The sequence below is a fragment of the Gopherus evgoodei genome, chromosome 2 (assembly GCF_007399415.2).
Source record: "Gopherus evgoodei ecotype Sinaloan lineage chromosome 2, rGopEvg1_v1.p, whole genome shotgun sequence".
NCBI lineage: Eukaryota > Metazoa > Chordata > Testudines > Testudinidae > Gopherus > Gopherus evgoodei.
In genome coordinates, this window is record NC_044323.1 from 194,522,682 (window position 1) to 194,549,862 (window position 27,181).

Genomic DNA, 27,181 nt, shown 5'->3' on the forward strand with positions numbered 1-27,181 from the left:
AAAGATGACAGGAAAAAATGTATCTCCCGGGATAGCTCCAGAGAACAGCTCCCAAGTACACTCTATTATCTAAACTTTTTGTAACCAACTTCTACAAAACACAGAAGTCATAATGACCCTTACTGGCTCATCACTTTTCCCAACTTTCAATAAACTTTTAATATCTGAGGCATCTAGACTGCAGGTTGTCCATCCACATATCTTCTTTCATTCTTAGTTATTTACTTTCCTTTCCCCCATCCCATTCTGAGTAACAAAACTGTCAGTAGTTATGACCTTGCTTCTGAAAGCCTGTCTCCAAATTAACCCTTAACTATGTGGTGTTCTGTTTCATTAATTATAGTGGCTGAGTGCACTTAATATGCCGTCAATCCAGGGCAACATATGTATCCCTGGGAAATCACTTTTAACCTAAGCACCCATCCTCTGAAAAATAGGCCCCTTTAAGGTATGTGAAGTTGAGCATTCAAAAGTCACTAGTTGCTCTTGGAATGCTTGGCCATTACTTTTGATTCAACATTTTTAAAGGATATTTTCAGCAGTTTTCGTTTTAATTTAATCTTATGTTACATACGGTACCTTATCCCCACATTTTGAACATTGTTTAATTGATCTACACAATGTATGCTTATTTTCTATTTCCTGTACTGGTCAACCAAATATCTTATATGCAGATATGACATTTGTTAGTTTAGCTGTTGGCTTAGTGTTACTCAGCACTGAGTGCATTAATTTAACTTGCTTTATTACTTGTTAGCAGAAAGAAGGAGGAGGTTATTCAAAGTCAAAGAAATCCAGAACAAGTAAGCCTGTTATCTAGAATGTGGATGTAAAGGCGCATAGAAAGAAAAATCAGGTATGTCTGTGTTACAGACCTGAAAGATTCTTCTCTTTAATGCTCTATATGTCATCTCCTATTCTTAAGGATCACAATTACTTTACAAACTGTCTGTCCAAAGTTTGCCTTACACCAAGGATGGGCAAACTTTTTGGCCTGTGGGCCACATTGAGGAATAGAAATTGTATGGCAGGCCATGAATTTTCATAAATTGGGATTGGGGTGTAGGAGGGGGTGAGGGATCTGGGGTGGGGCTGAGGATGAGGAGTTTGGGTTGTAGGAGGGCAGGAGGGGGATCAGGGCTGGGGCTAGGGTGACCAGACGTCCTGATTTTATCTGGACTGTCCCGATATTTGCTTGTTTGTCCCCTGTCTCGACCAATGTTAGGTCGGGACACTGGACAATCAAGCAAAGGCTCCAGAGCCGAGAAGGGCTCGCGCCCTACCCCGCCCTACTCCTCCCCCTCCTTCCCCCATTGGATCCCTCCTCAAATCCTCACTTCCATCCCCGCCCCCTCACTGCCGTCATTGGCTCCTTCCCCAAATCCCCGCCTCTTGCCAAGCAAGCCTTGCCCAGGAGAGCGCGGGGCTGGGGTGAGTGTGAGTCCAGTACGGCCTGGCCCCGAGCAGGCAGAACTCGGGTGCGGTACCTGGAGGGAGAGTAGGGAGCGGCCCGCGGGGCCAGGCGGCGGCTGTTCTCCCCACCTGGGCAGCAGGACTCGGGAGCAGCCGCTACTGCAGCTCCCACTGCCACGGGGGGGAGGAAGTGGCCAAGCACGTGGTGCTTGGCGGCTGCAGCTCTGGCGCCCGGGCCTGAACCCCCCGAGCCTGGGCCTGCTGCGGGGACCCAGCAGCACGCACCGCTGAGCCCAGCCCCTGGCCAGTCGCGTCTGGCTGGCTGCCCAGCTGGTGCAATCCCGCGGCGGAGGCATCAGCAGCCCAGCCCCATTCCCCTGCGGGACCCAAGTGGGATGTGGGGGCTGAGGCCTACTGCCCCCACTCTGGGGCCGCCTGCGGGATTGCACCAGCTGGGCAGCCAGCCCAGACACGACTGGCCAGGGGTGGGGCGCAGCATGCGCGCTGCTGGGTCCCCACAGCAGGCCCTGGCTCAGGGGGGTTGTGGGCACCAAAGCCGCAGCCGCCGAGCTTGGCCAGGGGCCGCTTCCTCCCCCCCGTGGCAGTGGAGCTGCAGTAGCGGCTGCTCCCGAGTCCTGCTGCCCAGGTGGGGAGAACAGCCGCCGCCTGGCCCCGGGGCGCCGCTCCCTACTCTCCCTCCAGGTACCGCACCCGAGTTCTGCCTGCTCGGGGCCAGGCCGTACTGGACTCACACTCACCCCCAGCCCCGCGCTCTCCTGGGCAAGGCTTGCTTGGCAAGAGGCGGGGATTTGGGGAAGGAGCCAATGACGGCGTGAGGGGGCGGGGATGGAAGTGAGGATTTGAGGAGGGATCCAATGGGGGAAGGAGGGGGGAGTAGGCGGGGTAGGGCGCGAGCCTTCTCGGCTCTGGAGCCTTTGCTTGATTGTCCAGTGTCCCGACCTAACATTGGTCGAGACAGGGGACAAACAAGCAAATATCGGGACAGTCCAGATAAAATCAGGACGTCTGGTCACCCTAGCCCCAGCCCTGATCCCCCTCCTGCCCTCCTACACCCAAACTCCTCATCCTCAGCCCCACCCCAGATCCCTCACCCCTCCTACACCCCAATCCCAATTTTATGAACATTCATGGCCTGCCATACAATTTCTATTCCTCAATGTGGCCCTCAGGCCAAAAGTTGCCCATCCTTGGTGTAAGGCAATCTTTGGACAGACAGTTTGTAAAGTAATTGTGATCCTTAAGAATAGGAGATGACATATAGAGCATTAAAGAGAAGAATCTTTCAGGTCTGTAACACAGACATACCTGATTTTTCTTTCTATGCGCCTTTACATCCACATTCTAGATAACAGGCTTACTTGTTCTGGATTTCTTTGACTTGAATAACCTCCTCCTTCTTTCTGCTAACAAGTAATAAAGCAAGTTAAATTAATGCACTCAGTGCTGAGTAACACTAAGCCAACAGCTAAACTAACAAATGTCATATCTGCATATAAGATATTTGGTTGACCAGTACAGGAAATAGAAAATAAGCATACATTGTGTAGATCAATTAAACAATGTTCAAAATGTGGGGATAAGGTACCGTATGTAACTAAGATTAAATTAAACGAAACTGCTGAAAATATCCTTTAAAAATGTTGAATCAAAAGTAATGGCCAAGCATTCCAGAGCAACTAGTGACTTTTGAATGCTCAACTTCACATACCTTAAAGGGGCCTATTTTTCAGAGGATGGGTGCTTAGGTTAAAGTGATTTCCAGGGATACATATGTTGCCCTGGATGACGGCATATTAAGTGCACTCAGCCACTATAATTAATGAAACAGAACACCACATAGTTAAGGGTTAATTTGGAGACAGGCTTTCAGAAGCAAGGTCATAACTACTGACAGTTTTGTTACTCAGAATGGGATGGGGGAAAGGAAAGTAAATAACTAAGAATGAAAGAAGATATGTGGATGGACAACCTGCAGTCTAGATGCCTCAGATTAAAGTTTATTGAAGTTGGGAAAAGTGATGAGCCAGTAAGGTCATTATGACTTCTGTGTTTTGTAGAAGTTGGTTACAAAAAGTTTAGATAATAGAGTGTACTTGGGAGCTGTTCTCTGGAGCTATCCCGGGAGATACATTTTTTCCTGTCATCTTTACTCCCAGCAGGGAGGTGTTTGGCCAGTGCTGACTTGTCATTAATTACTCAATAATGTCTCAGAATATAGCTAAATATTGAGATGTTCTAAATCTATTGCTTATGTCTGTGTGTGGTTAAATCTAATGAACTGCTTAGACAGGAGCACGCTTACTTGCATTTAATTCTTGATCAGACAGAATGACTGTGTTCCTATTGATTTATTCCTGACAGCGCCTGGAGTGAAATAGTTAAGTTACCAGTGTTGGGGATTCTGAAAACTCTGGTAACACACATTAGGACCAATGGTTAATATACTTATTAATTATCTGGAAAAAGTGAAAATTATAAGGGAGCAATATGTGCAGAGTTGCAAAATTATTTAGAATACTCAAGACTTGAAAATACTATGATGAACTCCACAGCGACCAACAAAACTAAGTGAATGAGCAGCAAGATGGCAGATGACATTTACTGTTGACAAATGTAAATTAAAAGGAATATTTGAAATACTCATACACATTTCTAGTTCTGAAATAATTGTGTCTTTTTCTAGAGCATTTATAGTTATGTGCCATGGTGGTGTGAAAAGGTAAAGGCATTGCAACCTCTTCAGGGCCCAGCTGGTCACATGGCTGCGACCGGGTGGCGTATGAAAGGGAGCTGGGGGAAAAGCTGGGTCAAAGGGGAGCTAAGAAGAAAAGTGTGCCTTTTCTCCTGGCTGGCTAAAGTGGGGTGGAGGGAAGCATTTGGGGAATTATTCTCCAGTGCTTTTAAGTCCATTTATTTTGTGTTTATTGCAGAAGTGTCTTAAAAGGATTGAGGTTTGGACCTTATTTAGTTCCCTGGTGGTGAACCTGCCCACCACTTTGCAAGTACTCATAATGAAAACTATGAGTTAAAACATAAAAAGAATGAAAATACTACTGAAAATATTTACCACAATATAAATGGATGGTATCCTTTATATTAATACTCTTTTCCTTTGGGTTTTAGATATAAAAAAGGATGTAATAGAAATAGAAGAGGTTCAGAGACAGGCAACAATATGGTTAAATTATGGAAAGACTTCCCAGAAGAGAGAGAAAAAGTTAGGACAGTTTTATTCAGAGGAGACAAATGAAAGGGGATATAAAGTACATAAAATTATGAATGGTATCTAGAAGTTATTTGGGTGCTCCTATTGATCCTTTCTGATACTACAAGAGTAATGGATTAAAAGTGAAACAAAGACAGAAAGAATTAAAAACAGTAAAAGGAAATACTTCTTTTATGTTTTACACAATGCATACCTAGCCTATAGAATTTATTGTCACAGGATATTACTGAATCAAGAGTTTAGCAGGATTAAAAAGATGAGTCATTTATATAACTAATGAGATCATCCATAGCTACATTAAAATAAACGATACAAATAATAAATTATACAAATCTTGTGTTGCAGGGCATAAGCCACCTACTAACAGCTTGGGGCAGGAAGAAAACTGTCCTGATGGGCCATTTCAAGAATTCATGCACCTTTCACTCAAGCATTAGCTACTAGTCAGCACTGAAGATGTAATAAAGCATTTACTATATACCTCGTTAGTGCTATGTGGATACTTATGAAGTGCTGACATGATCAATGAAGCTGATAGCTATGCACCTCAATTTAAATGTCTCAATACTTTGGATTAAGGAGATGGTGGCAATCTGTAACATACCGGGATTATCCGCAAACAGAAATGACTGTATGGAACCATAAATTAATCAGTCTTCACTGTAATTACATGTATTGGTATTTGAAATAAATAGAGTTTACATTTTCTGCAAGTTTCTTTGAATTATGATTAAGTAAAATACATGTGCAGAAATGGATGTTCTAATTGACTGCATACACTTCATCAAATAGGAAAGCTTTCATGCAGTCAGAGATTCTCATTTATATGACCATTATAAAGTAGATTAATAAATTCCAGAAATAGGTTGTATGGTATTGTGAATGTCCTAACAAGATTTTATGTGGAATCAGAAAATTTATTTTCATAACCCCCAAAAAATATTTACATTAAATGATATTGTTAACCTTATTAGCATTACTACATATTTAATTTCTGAAGGAGTATGTTTTCAAAGTTTAAAAGTTGGTAAAAATATTCTGAAAATACAGAAATGAAATAAAAGTTTTACATTATCCAGGCCATAAGGGATTTTTTGTATTCTCTGTTTTGCTTTATCTGGTCACTATTCTAAAATAAAAAAGTATATATTGTCTTTTTCATCACTTAGTGTCTGGATGTTAGTGAGTCTTTTACCTGCGTTCTTTTGCCACAACTTTTCTTTGAAGTTGTTTTCAAATGGGTCTCCATCTTTGAGTAAATCTGTTTGAGGTCACTACTTCACAGTGTAAGGGATCATTCACTGTCAACATCTTAAAACACAAAAGTAGATATATCCTCATTAACTAAAACTCCAGTACTATTGTAATGGTTATCATGACAGGACTTCTGATCAACTTTTTTTGGCCACTGAATCTCACCATTACAATCCACCCTGACCTGTAACTTCTAACAACACTAACACCAATCTGAATTATGCAGATATATCTATCACTTGCTGTCCAAAGAACAGACCACTATCAATATATACCCTTTCTTACTGATGTACATTCTCACTCTAGCAGCTAACCTGTGTCTGTGAGGCATTAATAGCCTATTGTTTAAAATTTTACAGACTTTGGTATTTAAAAGTCAGTAGACATAAATGAAGAACTGTGCTCACAGAAATATGCGAGTGCCCCTCTCTGCTCAATCCCCTCATCAGCCCCCACCCCACACATTATAACAAACAACCCCAACAATAATAAAGTCAGGCTGAAGAATAATTACAGTCTACCAAATTCATATTTTTAGATTAAGAAAATAATGAGAAGGAAAATACCACTTCACACCCTGTGCCGCACTACCTGGAGATTTTTAGGATAAACATATTTTCATTTCTTTTGGTGAAGAGCATCTTAAATAACAGCAATAAAAGGTTCTACAGTACATCTTGTAAAGAAAGTGCAACAAAAATGTCTGGATAATTTTCTTAAAGTTAAAAGCCTTTGTAGACACAAATTAAAAGCCAAATTAGGAGATTCAAAGCACAACTTATGTTCTTGAATGTCTGAAAAAACTTGGTGCTAAATTCATCACTGTTATTGCACTGACTCAGTTTACCACTTCTTGTTTCATTAACACTCAAGAGAGGTATCATACTCTATTTAATTATTCTTAGTGTGCCACTTAGCACAAAGTTCAAATGCTGTTAACAACTTGCATTTATACTAGGGTGGTCAAGCGAATTAAAAAAAATAACCGTGATTAATTGTACTGTTGAAACAATAATTGAATACCATTTATTTAAATATTTTTGATGTTTTCTACATTTTAAAATATTTTTATTTCAACTACAACACAGAATACAAAGTGTACACTGCTCACTTATATTTATTTTAATTACAAATACTTTCACTGTAAAAAACAAAAGAAATAGTAATTTAAAATTAATCTAATACAAGTACACCTCTATCCCAATATAACGCTGTCCTCGGGAGCCAAAAATCTTACCACATTATAGGTGAAACTGCGTTATATCGAACTGTTTTGATCTGCCGGAGTGCGCAGTCCCCACCCACCCCCCCGGAGCGCTGCTTACCGCGTTATATCTGAATTTGTGTTATATCAGATAGCATTAATATTGGGTAGAGGTGTACTTAAGCGCAATCTCTTCATCATGAAAGTTGAACTTACGAATTTAGCATTATGTACCTAAAAAAAAATGCATTCAAAAATAAACAATGTAAATCTTAGAGCCTAGAACATCCACTCAGTCCTACTTCTTGTACAACCAATGGCTCAGACAACAAGTTGGTTTACATTTACGCGAGATAATGCTGTCCACTTCTTGTTTACAACGTCATCTGAACATGAGAACAGCGTTAGTATGGCACTGTTATAGCTGGCGTCGCAAGATATATACGTGCCAGATGTGCTGAAGATTTATATGTCCCTTCATGCTTCAACCATCATTCCAGAGGACATATGTCCACACTGATGACAGGCTCTGCTAGATAACGATACAAAGCAGTGTGGACAGATGCATGTTCATTTTCATTATGAATCAGATGATACTAGCAGACGGTTGATTTTCCTTTCTGGTGGTTCAGGCTCTGTAGTTTCCATGACAGAGTGTTGGGCTTTTAAGACTTCTGAAAGCATGCTCCACACTTGGTAGCCCTCAGATTTTGGAAAGCATTTCAGATTCTTAAACCTTGGGTCGAGTGCTGTAGCCATATTTAAGAAATTTCACATTGGTACCTTCTCTGCATTTTGTCAAATCTGCAGTGAAAGTGTTCTTAAACATGAACAACATGTGCTGGGTCATCATCTGAGACTGCTATAACATGAAATATATGGCATAATGCGGGTAAAAACATCAGGAAACATATATTCTCCCCAAAGGAGTTCAGTCCTATATTTAATTAATGCATTTTTTTTTAAACGAGTGTAGTCAGCATGGAAGCATGTCCTCTGGAACAGTGGCGGAAAGATGAAGAGGCATATGATTGTTTAGCTTCCCTGCATGTAAATATCTTGCAATACCAGCTGCTAACGTGCCCTGCAAATGCCTGTTCCTCACTTTCAGATGACGTTGTAAATAAGAAGTGGACAGCATTATCTCCTGTAAATGTAAACAAACTTGTTTGTCTTAGCAATTGGCTGAACAAGAAGTAGGACTAAGTGAACTTGTAGGCTCTGAAGTTTTACGTTGTTTTGTTTTTGAATGCAGTTATGTAACAAAAAATTACATTTGTAAATTGCATTTTCATGATAAAGAGATTGCACTACAGTACCTGTATGAAGTGAATTGAAAAATATTATTTCTTTGTTTATCATTTTACAGTGCAAATATTTGTAATTAAAATAATAATATAAGGGGGGGAAATGTACACTTTGTATTCTGTGTTGTAACTGAAATCAATATCTTAGAAATGTAGAAGGACATGCAAAAATATTTAATACATTTCAGTTGGTATTGTTTAAACAGTGCAATTAAACTGCGATTGATCATGATGCATTTTTTTTAATTGCAATTCATTTTTTTTGAGTTAATCTCATGAGTTAATTGCAATTAATGGACAGCCCTAATTTTTACTAACTTGTAATCTAAACAGCTATTATACAAGCAAAGGTTTTCAATGAATGTGTTGTAATAACTGAATCTGCTAAAGTTTCAAGCTTGTGTAAAAGCACCGGGCTTACATATTCTGTAGTCTACAGCTACTAGGTGATACAATCACATACTTGATCTGATTTGATATACCATCTAGTAGCTGGTTGTAGAACACAACTTTGTGTGAAGACAGACTGGCACATACAAAATGGAAGCATATTATTGTTTATAAGTTTTGCCAGTCCCATTAAATAAAAAATCTAGAATGAAATTTAAAGGAATTACTCTTCCTTTCAGAAAGTCACAATTACAGGGACATACAGCTCAGATGATAAAACAAATCATAGTATTTTACTGTAAAAGGAGGCAATGGTTAAAGATTTTAATACAAATTACAGCAAATATTAGAAACACACAGTCTACCTGCAGAACTAAGATACAGCATCAAATGCAATGAATAGTCTATTTACCTCAGGGCTTATACACACACAGAATTGGTGAGAGCTAGTATAGGTGAAACCTATTATTCACTGTACCTGCTCATAGTTGACTTGTGAATGGTGATTGGTTGTCTTGGTGATATACTCCTTTGATGGTATTAATGATTGTTGATATTCTTCTCTTTTGGCTCTGTGCACTGTACTGTTTAAAACCAATCTGAGAATATTTAACCCTGCTCCGTCAGTTGGGCTCTTTGTTTGATGCTGTGATATGCTCGTGTTCGCAATTTCTTTGTCTGACTCAGAAATCTGTATATGTACCTTCTTTGAACTGTGACTTGCTCCAAGTATTTTAGTGGTGTTTTGATTTGATAACTTTCCCCCCTTTTTTGTAGTAGAACTGAGTAGTGCAGGTTTTTTCAAACCTAGATTGGCATTTGATATCTGAAGCACTGATTTGTCATTAGCAGATAATGAAGAATAATTTATCTTCTCAGGTTTGCCTCTACTTGAATTCCTATCTAAGGATAGGCTATTAGAAAAAGCAGAATTTGTCAGCTGCTTACTAGTTTCTTTTTTCTGGTCACATATAGGTCTACCACTTTTTACACTTGTTTTCCCAGTCATTCTCTGAGCAACAGTGCCATTAGTAGGATTTTTGAATGACACAGTTTGGACAGGTTTGTATACCTGATTTACACTGGGGTTGCATACAGTTAATTTAGACATGGTGACATCTCTAACTACTTTTGGAGAATGCTGTAAAGCACTCACTTTTTTCTTTCCTTCATTGGCTCTTGTGGCCTTTACATCCATTTGCAACAACTTTCCTTTGAAAATAGGTATAATTCTAGTGGCATTGTTCCTTTGAGAATCCACAGATGAATTCTTAGACATTCTTAGGATTCATTTGAGTGACTTGGTACCCCTGATGCTCCTGGAGTCTGCTGCTGCTGTCTACTATGCACTGTTTTCTTCATGGCCTCAGCAACAGAATCCTCTGGACACGGAATGAGATTTGAGAAAATACATTGTTTTGGCTGATTGATCAAAAGCTCCATCCTGTGGCTAATTCTTGAACTGCCTTTGAAGAAGTCTGCGGCAAAAGTCTCTCTCCTTGGAGGTGCTTGAGTCAGAGATACCTTGCATATCGGTTTGTCAGTCAGATTTGCAGGCTTGGGCATTTACTTCCTGTAACACACAGCTGTTGCCAAACTGATTCAACTGAACGAAGAGAGTTAGTTTACAATGCTACAATAACTTAGTCTGTATACACATACACTGTACACATGTTTGTGTTTGTTATTTTACATTCTGTTTTAATAACAACCTCAAATTAAGAACATTGTATGCTCGCTATTAAGACATTTAAGGAAAGACTTTTTCAGCTTGATAAATGAAAAGTAATATGTATGCAAATATCTGACTGTCAGGATGGCAAATATGCTGCACAATATATATCCTTTCAATCAAGAATAAAAAAGCATGCCACAAGCCATATACGGAGATTACTTCACCCACCACTGAAATGGAACCAGCAACCTTTTTACATCACATAGCAACAATAAAAGACACAAGGGAATGTTTTCTGTTACAAGTACAATTGGAGAAACCATTTCAGTAATGTGCCCCTTTCACATCTGTTTTATCAGATCATTTTATTCCATCTCATGGAAAAAATCCAATGAAAGGGAAAAACTACTCTGAAAATTCTGTGTGACTTGCCACACTGAGTTTCTGCTACAATATCCTCTTTGAGGAAAAGGGTCTAGAGCACATAGGGAGATCCAGTTCCACCCTTCAGGATATTATGGCATCTGCATGCAGGGCAAACTCCTCTGTGTTGCTCCTCAGTGCTCCTATTGTGCCACAGGAAACCAAGATGCCTTGACTCCCTAATCAGCAGATATGTTCAATCAACCCTCTCTTTAAATGACTGGTAGCTGCTATCATTCAAAATTAGTTTTGCTCTGATTACAATTATCTTCCATTAAGACAGTGTTTCCCAAACTTGGGACGTCGCATGTGTAGGGAAAGCCCCTGGCAGGCTGGGCTGTTTTGTTTACCTGCCGCGTCCACAGGTCAGGCCGATCACAGATTCCACTGGCTGTAGTTTGCCGCTCCAGGCCAATGAGAGCTGCTGGAAGTGTGGCCAGTACGTTCCTGGGCCCACGCCGCTTCCAGCAGCTCCCATTGGCCCGGAGCGATGAACTGCAGACAGTGGGAGCCGTGATCGGCCGGACCTGCGGACACGGAAGATAAACAAACCGGCCCGGCCTGCCAGGGGCTTTTCCTACACAAGTGGTGTCCCAAGTTTGGGAAACACTGCATTAGGACATTCTCCTCAATTGCACAGTTATCACAGATGGTAATACTATGGCTATGCCCTCTGTCTCACACCAAGCTGACAAACCACCTGAAACCTCACAGAACTCTGATAGCGGGTTTTGAGGGATGAGGGACAAAACTCACTGGATCCAGTCTCCCCTCTTTCTGCTCATTATGAGCTACATTTGGTTGATGAGGCACTTTTCGGATTGCTACATTTCTCAAAAGGGGAAGACCTAATCCTTAGTCGTTATCTGGGAGAAGGGGTAGCTCAGTGGTTTGAGCAGTGGCCTGCTTAAACCCAGAGTTGTAAGTTCAATCCTTGAGGGGGCCACTTACAGATCTGGGGAAAAAATCTGTCTGGGGATTGGTCCTGCTTTGAGCAGGGGTTGGACTAGATACCTCCTGAGGCCCCTACCAACCCTGATATTCTATGGAGTCTGCAGGGAACAGAAACCTACTGGTTTCTCATGGGAGGGGAGGGATAGATAGCTCAGTGGTTTGAGCATTAGCCTGCTAAACCCAGGCTTGTGAGTTCAATCCTTAAGGAGGCCATTTAGGAAACTGGGGTAAAAATCTGTTGTGTTGGTCCTGCCCTGAGCAGGGGGTTGGACTACATGACCTTCTGAGGTCCCTTCCAACCCTGATATTCTCTCTCTGATCTTAGAGTAATACTGTGGACTGCAAACTAATTTCTAGTGGTCCACACAGAACTGGCTGACTATCCTTGTCTCTGGTTACTTCTACAAACATCTAGACTTTTCATAGCAAAGAAATGCCTGGATGTCTGTGAAAACTATATGAAACAAGGAGTCATCCTAACTTTCTCCATTAGGGGCTGCAGCTCCTGGAAAGAGAGAAACAGCAGATCTTAACATTTTCAAAACTCTGCAATTTCTACTGCATTCTTCAAATTCTACTCTTCATTTTAAAAAAAATTAAGCTTTTCTTCTTTCACTGACAAAATAATCAGCATGTGTGCTACTGCTCAGAAAAGGCTGAAATTCGTATTTCATATAAGCGATTATTCTAAAAGAATTGTAAATTCTGCTCCTTCCCATCCTCTTCACCTCTGAAGTGTGAACTTCAGCCTGACTGGAACCATTTAAATGTTTGTGATAATAAGTCCAGACCACTTATTTTCTCTAATTTTCTTTTTCAAAACAAGGAGAAAAATATTATTGTGATATTATGGTAGCAGAGTTAAGATAAAAAAAATTCAGGAAAAGGAAACCTTAGATTCCAACAGAATTTTTAATTTGGCTACATATCGCTTCCATATCTTATTATACAGTTATGATGTGAACAGTAATGTCAGGCAACCCATTTAACTAGAAAAACACAAGTATTAATAATTATTCATGGTGAGAAATACTTTTATACTCTTGCAGTGTTCTGAAAATTCACATCGGAAAGAGCACATATTATCATGAACAACACTATGCCCATCAATATAAATATTAATATAAACATAATACTTCTTACATGCATGGGATGTTTGATGAGTTCTTTTGTGGCATACAATGCTTTACTTGCCATTTTTACTGGAAATCCACATAGATGAGGAAGTTTAGACTTTAGGTCAGAAAGAAAAGAGTTTAATACATCTTCTAAATCTATTCTATTAAAATATTGGACTGGTTGGCTTCTTATGCAACTTAAAGGGTACCTGAACAAGTGTTAAGGGCTATGCAAGATTTTGTATAATGTAATTAGCATTTTGTATAATGAAACTGTTTATCCTTTTCTTGAGTAAAAGCTTAAATACACACTAAAATTTCTTCAAAAGAATTTAAAATAAAAAAAGCAGCTTTACTATTTTTAAAGGGACCAAAATTTTAGTAGTTTTAATGGTTTTAGAGATTTGAAAGTTTTACTCTTATTAGGCTAAATTAAGCCATTTTCATTCCCATTGAGAAGTACTTTACTGCTTGAGCAGTCCCACTGAAATCAATGGGACTTCCTGCAGAACAAGGTATTATTCAACATGAGTAAAAGTGATAGAAACTAGTGCTTTATTTGTAATATTCTCCCGGTTTTCTTCATTTCCTTCTCTGGATATTTTAAATTATTTTCTCATTAAAAGCACAACTCAATATGAATCTTGGTTTTTAGTCTGACTTCTTTCTTTGTGAGCATGGTTCTGAAATCAGAATTTCCTAATTAATGTGAACACCCGCTACTGGCAGTCATTTCAGCAGCAACATAAAATGTCTGAAACAAATATTATTTTTTCAGTATTTCAATGACGCATGGGTGGATTAAAAAAAGTAAACCTAGAATATGGAGGATAGTCTCCACTGGACTGCACAAATTGCAAAGCAAAGGAAAAATGAGGCCTAAACTAATTGATAATGCCCCTGCTAAAGGATGACTTGCAAAGAAAAATATTCTTAGTGCCATTTCTTGTTTCTATATCAAGGAGGCCTGAAAAGATTTATTTTTATAAAAAGGGGGGTTTTCTGCTTGTTTTTAAGATTATAAAGTCATAGGTCGTCTAGCCTGTTTTTCCTGGAAGACTCTTGATTATTGTGAGGAACAAGTAACTTCACAGATATTATTGGGGTGAAACCAGACTTAGGCTTCAATTGTGAAAACACTTAAAATGTGCTTAACTTTAAGCATGAGAGTAAATGTTAGCAGGTTCAGGGCCTGTGTGGTGAAGTAATTTTATTCAGATTAAGATTTACTAAAACTTAATTTTTATTCAATGGGCTTTTTTTGTCTTTGTTGTTAAAGCCTATTTAACTCATATGCCTGAACGAACAGGCTGAAGAAAAATTATTCTCTCTAAGATTTGGCATCCCAGCACCTACAAGAGTTCTAATTCATATCTCAGGATCCTTTAAGAAACATCTCCAGCAAAATAGGGAAGCCCAGATTTGACATTATTCATTAATAACACAGAAGGACTGAATTAAATATTTTGGACTATATTTTCTGGTGGCATAGCCTCATTCACTTCAATGGAATTACAACTGCAGTGAATTTGGCCCCCTATTTGGATTAGAGTTTGGATCTTGGTTAGCATGGTAAAGGAGAAGACAGTACAACACAAAAGAAAATATATATAAAGGATATGTAAAGAGCCGTTCCCCTATCAGTTTGAAGTAAACACTGCAATATATTTTTGTCTCTCCATGATCCTCTGGAAGGATATACCCATACTAAAAATAAAATACACATATAAATGGAATGCTATTTTAATCTATATTGATTAATATAAAAACATTCAAAAAAGACACGAAAGGAAAAAAAATCACATGTAATCATGTTCTTTCCTACCAGATTCTTCCAGTGCATCTGAAAGTCTTTGTATGAATGAAAAGGAGACTCTGGTGGAATTATATGGCTAATACTTATGATCTGACCCATTTTCATGCTGTACAGGGGTAAAGCAAAGACAGAATGTTAGATACAACCCATAGCATAGCTGAAAGCACAGTTATTTGGTTAACTGTTTGTTTTTGTTGGAAATTAAATAGAATTTTACCTTGGCAAGACATAGCACCAGTTACTTAAAATGGAGTGTCTCTGAATGACTGTATTGTTATTGTTGTCAAATATTTCTAAGATGTTTGCTGAAATGTCAAAGTCTTCCAGCTTTAAATAGAAAAAAAGTGTTTTGTTATTTTCAAATACTGCTTCATTTATACAAAGTGAAAAAGGAACATGCAAAACATCTAACGTGCATTCAAATGTACTACTGAAACTTATACATGAATATTCATTTATCAGTCATTGCAAGCTGCTAATTTTAGAATTATATTCACATTATAACATGGCGAAATCTGTTTCAAATTTTAAAAACCTATACTTTCAGGAACTGGCTAAAGACGTAAATGACTTAAAGGCTGATAGGTCATATTGGAGGTACTTTAACATGCAAGTATACTAGATCCAGGAGGACAACATAAATGTCCTCAGATTAAGAACATCCTTTCTATCCCTGCAGTACTTTTAAATTCTACTCAGAAACTAACATATTCTAATGTTGGACAACTTAGTGACAGTATTGCACCACAATAACCAAGGTAGCAAAAGATCCCAACAAGGCTACCAAGAAGCTATATGCCTTTGCCTCTTGGAAAAATCAAGAGATGCCCAGATATTCTGAGAGAAGACATGCTGGAGCTAAAGCCACAGACATTCTTAGACCTGGAGAAACATTCTTTTCTGACTCTGTTGTTTGTCATGGGTTGTGTCCATCCAGTGACAGAAAAGCCCTTTCCATTGCTGTGTCTATCTTCAGACTAGCAAATTATGGACCACAATGGGATTATACTGATTTTTGATAATGAAACTACATCATGGTAACTACATCATCACTGCCTGTGTCATTTTCAAGGCTACCCTAAAGTTGTCTTTGATTAGTATGTTGTCTAGCTAGGGGGGAAAGTGGAATTTCTTTCTCCTGAGAGCCAAAGAGATTCTAAAGGATAGAAATGGATTGAAAATGCTTGCTTTTGTAAGCAAAGAAGTAATCAGAAATTTAGTACTCATTGTAGCAGATCTGTTAAGGTGATGTGGTGGCTATCAGAGCAGATGCTCATTTCTTAATACTGAAGTATGGTTTCTGATATATTTGCTAACCATGCCCATGTCCAGCATGACCCAAACTGCTTCTAACTTTTTTGGGGTATCACAAAGAAAATGGAGCAGGTTTCAAAGAAGCGCTGTTCAGACAGAACTTCTTTGATAGCTCTGATGGCTAAAAGTTGATAGATGGTTTTGAACATAAGATGTTACTTTAAGGGTATGGCTACACTCAGAACTTCAAAGCGCTGCCATGGCTGTGCTTTGAAGTGCGAGTGTGGTCGCAGCGCCAGCGCTGGGAGACTCTCTCTCAGCGCTGCACGTACTCCACCTCCCCATGGGGATTAGCTTGCAGCACTGGGAGCCACGCTCCCAGCGCTGGGGCACTGTTTACACTGGCGCTTTGCAGCGCTGTAACTTGCTGCGCTCAGGGGGGTGTTTTTTTCATACCCCTGAGCGAGAAAGTTGCAGCGCGGTAAAGCACCAGTGTAGCCAAGGCCTCTGTTATAGGACGGAAATGAAAGAAGGATTATCTCCTGGGGAATGTGGGAGAATATTATGGTATAAATCGACCTAGTGGCATAAAGATGTCCGTCCACTGTAATCCTTCTTTTCTGTGGAGAAAAGATGTCCTTCTTTTCTGTGGAGACTACAAGGAAGGGGTCAAAAACCCTGGTGTCAAACAGGGTTTTTGGTGTTTGTGGATGATACAGTGCTTAAATCTCAGTGGCGTCATCTGCCTCTATTGCTACTGATACATCTTCTTCTCCAGAGGAGGACTGTTGTGTAACATCTTTGCCTAGCAGTCCCAAATGGATGTACGTTTCATGTGAAAAATCTACTATCTTTGGGGAAATAGTTCTACCAGCACGCGCTTCCCTTTTCCAATGCTCTATTATTATTTTCCCTGAAATTCTCTTCAAACAGCAACTGTAGGGAAATCTCACAGCTCTGACATTCTGACTGGAATGACTGTCAGACTCTCATAAGTACAGCCATTTCCAATAATATATGGCATATATATTCAGTACAAGATGAGGATAAGGAACTAACATAGTGCATGTCCAATGGCAATTGGGAGTAAACATCTTGATCCACCATGTCCTTTTCAAATAAAGCATCCCAGATAAAATACAGCCAATAAAAAAGTGCAAGTAGGATGAACAAAATTAGCCATAGAAATTAGAACTGTTCTGTACCTTGGGTGGCGGTAGTCGAATTGTGCAAGCCTCTACACTGATGCAAAGTTGGGTCTCTGATACATTGAGGTCCATGACTGAAATAAAATCAAAACCAAAACCACTCTGTATATCTGTATAATTGTCTATTAAGTGAAAAGGTAAAGCCAAGATTCTTATTTAAAAAAACAAACACACAAAAAAAACCCAACCCTCCAACTATTATGCTCAGTGTAGCAGTACCAAAAGGTAAGAAGAATTACTCTTCATGTATAAAGAATTATATTTCAATTTTTTGAAATCAAAATAAGCATTGTCTGGCTAATTCCTAATATCAATGACTAAATTTCACTTGTAAAATGTATGTGAACATACATAACTGCACAAAGCTCACAGTCGTATGTCCAAATGGTCACTTGAATGCACAAATATCAATTTGCACAGGCAATTACCTGCTCCTGAAAATATTTTCCAGGTGCAAATTTAGGTGCCAATGTTTTAAAATTTAGTTCTTAAAATTTATATTTGAGGTATAGAAATAAAATAAATATATTTTCTATATATTTATTCCTAATGTACTAAGGAATAATGCCACTGTGGTCTGATGTTTTGAGAACTGTAAATTTAAGGCAGTTAATCATAGTTATTCATTTTACTTTACCCATGTTCATCAAACCTCCATACCACTTGTGCAGTCTGAACTACATTTGCCTAAAATTAACTGTTATAACCAGGTTCTCCCAACCATATATGTCAATCTATGGTCATAGGTTAAGATTAATAGTATAAAAATACTCCTCTTTCTCTCTCTTATAGAGGTGCAATTAATTTGAAAAGTGTCCATATAATTTAATAGGTATCTGCCAATAGGTATCATATGATTGAAGTTATCTGTAGATTGCAAAATGAAAAGATATTGGGCTGACGTACTAAGACCATGGAAGCTTTAGTACAGTCTAACTAATTTCTAATAGTACACAGCATTGTACTTACCAACAGCATTTTGCCTTCCCATATGAGACAAAAAATTGCTTCCTTAATAAATAAAATAAGTATGTATTATTTTTATAAAATATATGCAAAAACCTAGTATACTTTAAGACTTTTATCTCAGAAGTATTTTATGTAGCAGAAATGTATAAAGTGCATAGTTTATTTTGTGTGACAGGGTTCCTGTGTAGTTTGTTCCTCTCACAGAAAAGAAAAAAATTGTATCAGTGAATTTTTCATTGAATTAGAAGTGGCATGTAAATCAACACAGAAATATGCATGAAAGCACAACAACTATATAAATGATGTTTCTCTCTCAGTAAGGAATTTGTACACAGAATTGCTTTTCATTAGGTAACAGATAATGCAACTTCTACCACCATATGTGTAGGGGGGGTGGGGGGAAGGCACTTTGTCTGTACAAGTGGGAAGAAAAGGGTGTGGCTCATTTAAGGTTGTTCCCCTCCTTCAAACTGATGTGGGTAGGGAGAGGGAGGCATTACCTAAGCTAGGGCTGGCCAGAGGGGGTAAGGTAAGCCACTGTCCTCCTGCAGGTCCGGGAAAAGGTATATATGCTCTGTCCTGCCAGACAGAACCCTATCTCATGGATCAACAGTTCCCACCCATTGGACAAGTGTAGAACTGGGTTTTTGTGGTCTGTTGTGGGCACTGTCCTCGTTGCCTTTTTCAGGACGGGGAAGGAATTTTTCCCTTATCATCAGATTGGCTGGAATAGGGTGGGATTTTTCACCTTCCACATACCTTCAGGACCTGATTGGGTCAGCCAGGAAGTAAGGTTAAAGTAGTTGCAATGTGGTTGGTAGCAGTGTCCAGTGCAGGTAATTATTCCACAGGGAGTCTGGTTTTCTAATTAACGGGAGTTGGAAGGGGACTTAGGGGAAGGTATCCTCTAAACAAGTTGGGGAACAGGGCTGGGGCTCCTACTGTCTGGTACAGTGAGGAGACAACTCCCTTTCCCCAGCCCCTTAACCCTCACGTGAGGAAAAGGTGGTGGGGTCCCAGCAATGGTTGTAATCAAAGTTGGAGGTGTGCAGGCTTATGGCAGCCCTCCACAAACATGTGGAAATGAGTGAGAAAGAATGATAACCTGCACTGAATGAATTATTGCTGATAATTCCAGATGAATTAAGTTACTAAAGTTGCAGCCTAAAAAGCCACATTACTCACATCTTGTTGTACTTAAATGTCTGGAACATAATCCTCAGGCTCAAAAGGAAAGCTGGATAGAAACATTGCTTTGTCTTCTTCCACCAACCCAAACCAGATGATAGATTAGAAACAACCCCAGAGCTACCATGTGTGTTTCACAACAAAAAGTTTTAGTCTAAGTGATACTATGAAATTAAGAACCAAATAGTGGCCTTGATTCCAATAAGGAGGGGCCACTGACAACAGATGGGTAGAATGTCTCAGAAAGTACCCAGGGGAGTTGGGGGTAAAGGTGCTGGACAGTCCTTTTCATACTGTCTCCACTCTCCCTCATACCAACCAGCTTGCCATGTCCCTTGGCCATGGAAAGCTTGTGGAAACATTCTGCTTAGGTCACATGCAGCACACTGTGGAAGGAGGAAAGAGCTGTCCTGAATACACTTCGTCATTAGCATACCTATACATAACAAGATACAGTGTAACTTTGAAATCTAAAATAACTACTGTAGCAATATCATCTTTTGGGCAGATAGGCTATACACCCCAGAACAAACACTAAAAATTTAGTTCAATAAGAGTAAACCAATTTCATGCCATCTGAGGATCTGGCCCGCTGATTTTAATTCTTTTTCTTGAATACACTGAATTGGTTTTAAATGGATGTAAATCTGTTTTGAAAATAGTTAATGAAGAAAAAATGATTCAAAATAAAATAAAAGATTCTGATAACAGTGACACTGGAACTAACACAGAAAAATGGATTTTTATCCTAATTTATACTGTAGAATAAATCCATACAATTTCTGTAAGGGATGAATAGCATATGGTTGTATTAAAACCACATCCACTGGTGTCTGGTCTTCTACATTTGCTCATTTGCCACTCTTCTCCCCTTGTTCAGTTAGCAGGGGAAACATTGTTAGGTGGTAAGAATAACAACATCTGGCCTCATGAAACTTGGTGGAAAGACATGGTTGTAAAGCACGTAACTGCCATCCTATGTAAGTGAAGTGTGCAACTTCTGTGAAACAGAAGTGTTGATTATGAACAACTGATTTTGAAACCTATTTACTTTATTTTCATAAATTATTTGCTGTACTGCAAATTTGATTTTGAAATTATTAACTGAATATGCTATGGTCAATTTACATGGTTATTAAATCAATTACACAAAGGGGAGGAGAGAGAGAAAATTTGAATTACTTGCCCTTTTACATTATTCATTAAAAATTGAACTGGGATAAAGAAACAATCATAGAAATACACACAAACAAAAATGTAAAACTAATAATCAAAGACTAGGCAGCATATGCATGGTAAATATAATTAAAAATAATAAAGTACTGAAAGTCAAAGGGTCAGGCTCTGACCCAATTGAATAAAATACCTTGTACCAAGAGATGACCAGCCTTATTCCAGCTGGGGGCAAGTCGGGTTATAAGTGTGTAACAGAGACATGGTTGAAGGTTGGCTGGGCCAACTCTCTCTGGAGCCTCAATCTAGTAATATTAACAAAGGAGAAAAAAAGGATTAAATAATTATATAATAAGTAGATTTTAAAGCAATTAAATCAATATTTTATAAAAGATAATCATACTGTCATTTTGGACCAGATCCTGCAAGATGCTGAGCCCCTGTACCCTTTATTTAGTTGGGAACTGCAACAGATTTGAGACCTTTGGGATTTGGCATTTTATATTTTACTGGACGCCAACATTAAGGTGCATTCTAATGCATTCTGGGTTTTTGGAGGGTCAGAAGGTTGGGGGGAAAGGAATGACTGAATAAGTTATAGATAGTACTTTTCAATGGATACTGTTTATATCTCATTCCAAACTCTAACCAGTGATTCCCAACATGCACATACATCAAACCCAGCTGCTGGTCTAGCCTGAGATCAAGGATGTTTTTTGATGAGATCACAGGTTTGGTTGATTAAGATAATTGTGTTGACATAATATACCTATATATCAGTAAAGCATGTGACTCAGTCCCACATGACAATCTTTTAAAAATAGCTCTAGACAAAAATCAATGTACCCTATACTAAACGCATTAAAAACTGGTTAGCTGGTAGCTCTCAAAAAGAAAGTTTCCAGAGAGGTCCTATCTGTTCTCAGTCCAATGCTATTCAATACCTTTATTGGTGATCTGGAAGACAATATAAAATAATTTCTAATAAAATGTTCAAATGACACAAAAAATGATAGAGTGGTAAATAATGATGGGGTCAGATTAGTTATACAATTTGAAATAGATCACTTAGCCCTGGTCTACACTTTGAGTTGAGGTCGAATTTAGCAGCGTTGGATCGATTTAACCCTGCACCCATCCACACAATGAAGTCATTTTTGTTGACTTAAAGGGCTCTTTAAATTGATTTCTGTACTCCTCCCCACCGAGGAGATTAGTGCTGAAATCAACCCTACTGGGTTGAATTTGGGGTAGTGTGGATGCAATTTGACAGTATTGGCCATCACAGAGTGTTCCATTGTGACTGGTCTGGACAGCACTCTCAACTCAGATACACTGGCCAGGTTGACAGGAAAAGCCCCACAAACTTTTAAGTTTCATTTCCTGTTTGGCCAGCATGGTGAGCTGATCAGCACAGGTGACTATGCAGAGGTCATCAGCAAAGGTGACCATGCAGTCCCAGAATCACAAAAGAGCTCCAGCATGGACCGAACGGGAGGCACTGCGTCTGATTGCTGTATGGGGAGATGAATCCGTGCTATCCGAACTCCGTTCCAAAGGACAAAATGCCAGAATATTTGAAAAAATCTCCAAGGGCATGAAGGACAGAGGTTATAACAGGGACCTGCAGCAGTGCCGCGTGAAACTTAAGGAGCTCAGGCAAGCCTACCAAAGAACCAGAGAGGCAAATGACTGCTCCAGGTGAGAGCCCCAGACATGTCACTTCTATGATGAGCTGCATGCCATTCTAGGGGGTGCCCCTACAACTACCGCACCCCTGTGCTTCCCCCCTTCCCACCCACCCCGGGCTTCCTTGGCAGTTACTCCCCACCCATTGTGTGATGAATTAATAAAGAATACATCAAATAACAATGACTTTTTTGCCTCTGCAAGCGGTGATCAAAGGGGGGAAGGGAGGGCGGTTGGCTTACAGGGAAGTAGAGTGAAACAAGGGGGCGGGTTTTCATCAAGGAGAAAAAAACAGAACTTTCACACCATAGCCTGGCCAGTCATTAAACTGGTTTTCAAAGCTTTTCTGATGCACAGCGTGCCCTGCTGTGCTCTTCTAACCGCCCTGGTGTCTGGTTGTGCATAATCAGCAGCCAGGCGATTTGCCTCAACCTCCCACCCTGCCATAAATATCTCCCCCTTACTCTCACAGATATTGTGGTGCACACAGCAAGCAGTAATAACGATGGGAATATTGGTTTCACTGAGGTCTAACCGAGTCAGTAAACTCCAAAGGCACATTCTACCAGCATTATGCACTTGCTCAGCCTATCGTTGAACTGCTCCTTACTAATGACCATGCTTCATGAGCCATGGGAGCAAGAGGTAGGGTGGGGTAGGTGCGACCACATGGTGCTGCTGACTGCGAGACCAGCCTGAGGCAGTAGCCTCCAGCTAGCATGATATTCCAGGCAGGACTGAATCTCCATTAGATGAAACTTAAAGAAGACAATGACATAGAATCATTCCCATTTTTGTACAGGCGCCCCCGACCGACCTCACTGAGTTCAGCCAGGAGCACCCATGGGACAACGATGACAGTTAGCAGTTGTTTTACACCATCTGCCATTTGCAAGGCAAGGCAAGGGGATGCTGCTGTGTAGCACAGCAGTACCGCGTCTGCCAGCAGCACTCAGGAGACATATGCTGACAGTGAGCTGAACGGGCTCCATGCTTGCCGTGGTATGTCGTCTGCACGGGTAACCCAGGAAAAAAGGCAAGAAATGATTTTTTGCCATTGCTTTCACGGAGGGAGGGAGAGAGGGGGGCTTGACCCAGAACCACCCACGACAATGTTTTTGCCCCATCAAGCATTGGGAGCTCAACCCAGAATTCCAATGGAGGGCAGAGACTGTGGGAACTGTGGGATAGTTACTACAGTGCAACGCTCTAAAAGTCTACGCTAGCCTCAGTACTGTGGATGCACACTGCCGATTTAATGCGCCTAGTGGGGACACACACAATTGACTGTATCAAATCGATTTCTAAAAAATCGACTTCTATTAAATTGACCTAATTTCATAGTGTAGACATACCCTTAGCAAGGTGGGTTCATCCAAACAAAAGGTCTTTTTATACAGTCAAATGCAAGGTCATACATCTAGCATCAAAGAAAGGTGGGCCACAATGAAGATGCAAATGCATGATTGCAAATTGGTTTTGATTATAACTACTGGCATCCTACTCAGCAGTTTTTGAAAGTCTACACTCAGCCATACAAATGCAAACGTTGTATCACAGGCAAGGTAGCACAACAGAATCATAATATACATTGCAAACAAAACAAAAACAGGTCATGGACAGGGCTTCACAAAGTTTTCTGTACTTTGCATTATTTGGTACTGTAATACACAGCATACGCATTTTGTGCAAAATTTAAGAAGGGGGGAGATTTTCTGTTGGAATGGGAATTGCAAGCACTATGAAAAACATCAGTTTTTATTACTGGTATCACAAGTACTGGCAACAATGAATAAGTGTAACAGTGTGAAGAATTACTTACTGTAGCTCCATGTTTCTCTACATAAGCCTGACATTTTCCTGTTTTGTAAAAAGATATCTAAACAAAAACAAAAAAGAATTATCTGAACCTTTTGAACTTAAAAGGAGTATTCAACAATTACTTGTGCAGCCTTACCACATTCTGTACTAACCATTCTTCCAGAGCCAAGTCGTTGATATCGACCTGTCTTAATTTGTTGTTACTATTGGTGGGGTTTTTGTATTATTATACAGCCTAGAAGCCCTAGTCATGGACCAGGACCCACTATGGCAGAAATTTCTAATCAAATTGCTTTGAAACTACCAACTGTCCTGAAGTGGGGCTGGTGGCTGAAAAGATCCATAATGGACACAGGATGGCTGCTGATGGTCTTTTCCCTGCCTGATAACTCCGTTCTCAAGGTCAGCGGGGAAGAGATATTTTTCTTTGCCCCTAACCAATGACCAACATAAAATATTTAATTAATGCAGCTGTATGAAAATGTCTTCAGACAGGGCTGACTCTAGATTTTTGTACAGCTCTGTGCAACTCATGACATGCAGGGTCCCATTATATTCCCCCCACCACAGTTTCTGAGGCTCTTACTCATGATGCTGGGGAAGGAGGAGACGATATTTTTAAGTGACAAATGTAAACTGGTATTTATATAGGAAAAATACATGATTTAAATTACATGGAAAAGTTTTCAGCTATGTCCATTTCAATTTTTGCTGTTTAGGAGCAACAATCCAATGTTGTATTAGAATTTGTATATTCATCTTGATACAAGAGAGTTTTTTTATACATTAAGAAGTGAATACATAAATTAAATAAAGTCATTTTTCAGTGTTAGACTACAGGCCTGGCCCAACAGCATCTTTTTTTTATAAGAACTATCTCATTAATATGTGAAGTGAATGATAGTTTAAAAACACCAGGCACAATATTTTAAAAATACATAAAATATATAGTAGTATATAACATTAAATAATTAATTTAGTTTACAGTGAAAGTTAAGAAATTGCCCTTATTATGTAACAGACATTCCCAAAGTATCGCCAAACATTTTGGGTAAAATCTTAGACCTACTGAAGTCAACAGTTTTACCATTGACTTCAGTAGGACCAGGATTTCACTCCTCCTCAATGCTTAAGGCACATTTCACTGTACTTCTCTTTATGAAGTGATGATACACATTACTCACCACTGTCCTTTCAATGCGCCATTTCTTCCATGGAAGAAATAATATGGCACATACATTACTGGTGTTAATTTACGTATTTTGCATTAACAACAATTTATATGTAAATAGTATCAATTTGCTTATAGTTGTTCTGCTAACAAAATGAGTTGGAATATAGATAGAAATACTGTAAGTATCAGAGATTTTATTACTGACCGCCATTACAACTGAAATTTGATTCAGTGTTCCAGGGACAGGTGAGGAAAGGATGTCTTGATGAAGAAATAACAATTGCCTACAAAGATAAAACTTTTCAAAATTAATTCTGAACTGAATTTCCTCTAAATTGGGCTTGACATCTCAGCATTAGGTTACCTTTATTTTAGTTATATTTTTCTAAAGTTTAACTACATTTTCCAGTAGTTCAGTGGAAAGTGCTGGATAGCTCAAGTTACTGATTCACATCCCACCCAGACTGGTCAGTCACAAACAGTTATTTGATAATTGTTGGAGACCTTTGTGAGAAGAAACAAAATCCACATTCAGAATTGGCACTCACTATCTTCCAGAAGGTGGGAAGGTAAATGTGAAACAAAACAAGAGTATGCATGGTAACTGGAGTATGTTGGGAATGTGAGTGTGCTTTTTGGGAGAGAACTACCACTTTATTCCTCAACTCAACCTCTGTAAAACACTGTAATATCTCAGGTGATACATTCAAAGAATTACAGCTTTGCATAGGACTATGGACTAACTTTTATTCTTTTTATTCTGTTTTGTTCTTTTATAATCATTTATTATTCCCTTACTAATTCAGTGGTCCACTCATAACAAGTGACTTAAAATTGAACACCTCTACAAGCTATAAAGGATTTTGTTGCTTTTTTTTTTAAAAACAATTGTCATGTACCTTACCAGAACCGGCACAGGGGAAAAAATGTATTCTTTAATAAGTATGTCATAACTGTGAGGAACTTTACTGATCTTGTTACAGTTAACTACTAATGAAATACTTTTAACAAAAAATAAAATAAAATTACTTCTGAGAATGTCAATCCTTATTTGCCTTTACCTGCAAATCTTCATCTGTGTATTCCTAATCTCATTTTCTGCCAGTTTAGTACCCAGTGTAACCTTAACGGCACAGAGTTTTTGTAACTCAGGCAGACTGACGAAGAACAGTGACTGGTGTCTTGTGTCATTCATCTTATTTTGTTAACTGTCCCAGCTCAGCAGCTTAGTCTTTAATAAAAGAAAAATAGGACTTCATTATCAAAAAGAGGAACTATTATTAGGATATTGTGTAATTATGAAATAATGTAAATATAAGCAGTGTCAGAATGAGCTCTACCCTGACATCTGGTGGTGAGTTGTGGAAAAGGACTTCAGGAGCTGATCTCATTTGTATGGGCACACCTACCCCACCTTGCATGATGGGACTGCTTGCCCAAATAGTCACTTTGGTTGCTGTGGGAACCCCAGTCTCTGTGTTATTGGGACAGGAGTAAAAAATGTTATTGTCCTGGTTATGTGAATCAAGGGCAGTAGAACTGTACTTGGCATTTTATGATGGCGAGATGGACTCAACTGAGCCAAACTTACTTGGTTGTGGGTCTTTTGCTCATGCTTTATGTTATGAATCCTGTTTGTGGTATTTTCCCAACATAATGCTACATTGTTTTCCTCCTTTATTAAAAGGCTTTTGCTACACTCAGACTCTGTACTTGCAAGAGGGGAAGTATTGCCTCTTAGAGACACCCAGGGGAGTGGTATGCAATTGTCCCAGGGCACTGGGTGGGGGCTAGAGCTGGTTTTGCGTTGTGTTATTGAAACGGAACCCCTAGATATTGAACCGAGCCCTTGTTGCTGCCAACTCTGACGGGCAGAAGGGTTACACAAAAAAATTCATCAATAC

At 39.3% G+C, this 27,181-nt stretch overlaps 1 protein-coding gene and 1 pseudogene across 1 annotated transcript; one reads left to right on the forward strand and one right to left on the reverse strand.

Annotated features, from left to right (window-relative positions):
- The window catches only part of LOC115645033, a 34,164-nt pseudogene extending 33,331 nt beyond the window's left edge, over positions 1-833 (forward strand).
- Positions 834-2,762: 1,929 nt separating this feature from the next.
- LOC115645034 (uncharacterized protein C18orf63-like) lies at positions 2,763-26,472 on the reverse strand. Its single transcript, XM_030549440.1, is given in 16 exon segments — positions 2,763-2,834; positions 5,856-5,929; positions 5,932-5,971; positions 9,294-10,102; positions 10,105-10,369; positions 10,371-10,388; positions 13,011-13,182; positions 14,580-14,692; positions 14,811-14,907; positions 15,019-15,128; positions 17,261-17,337; positions 18,233-18,274; positions 20,787-20,898; positions 24,105-24,161; positions 25,483-25,561; positions 26,339-26,472. Coding segments are annotated over 16 exon segments (2,271 nt in total).
- Positions 26,473-27,181: the final 709 nt, after the last annotated feature.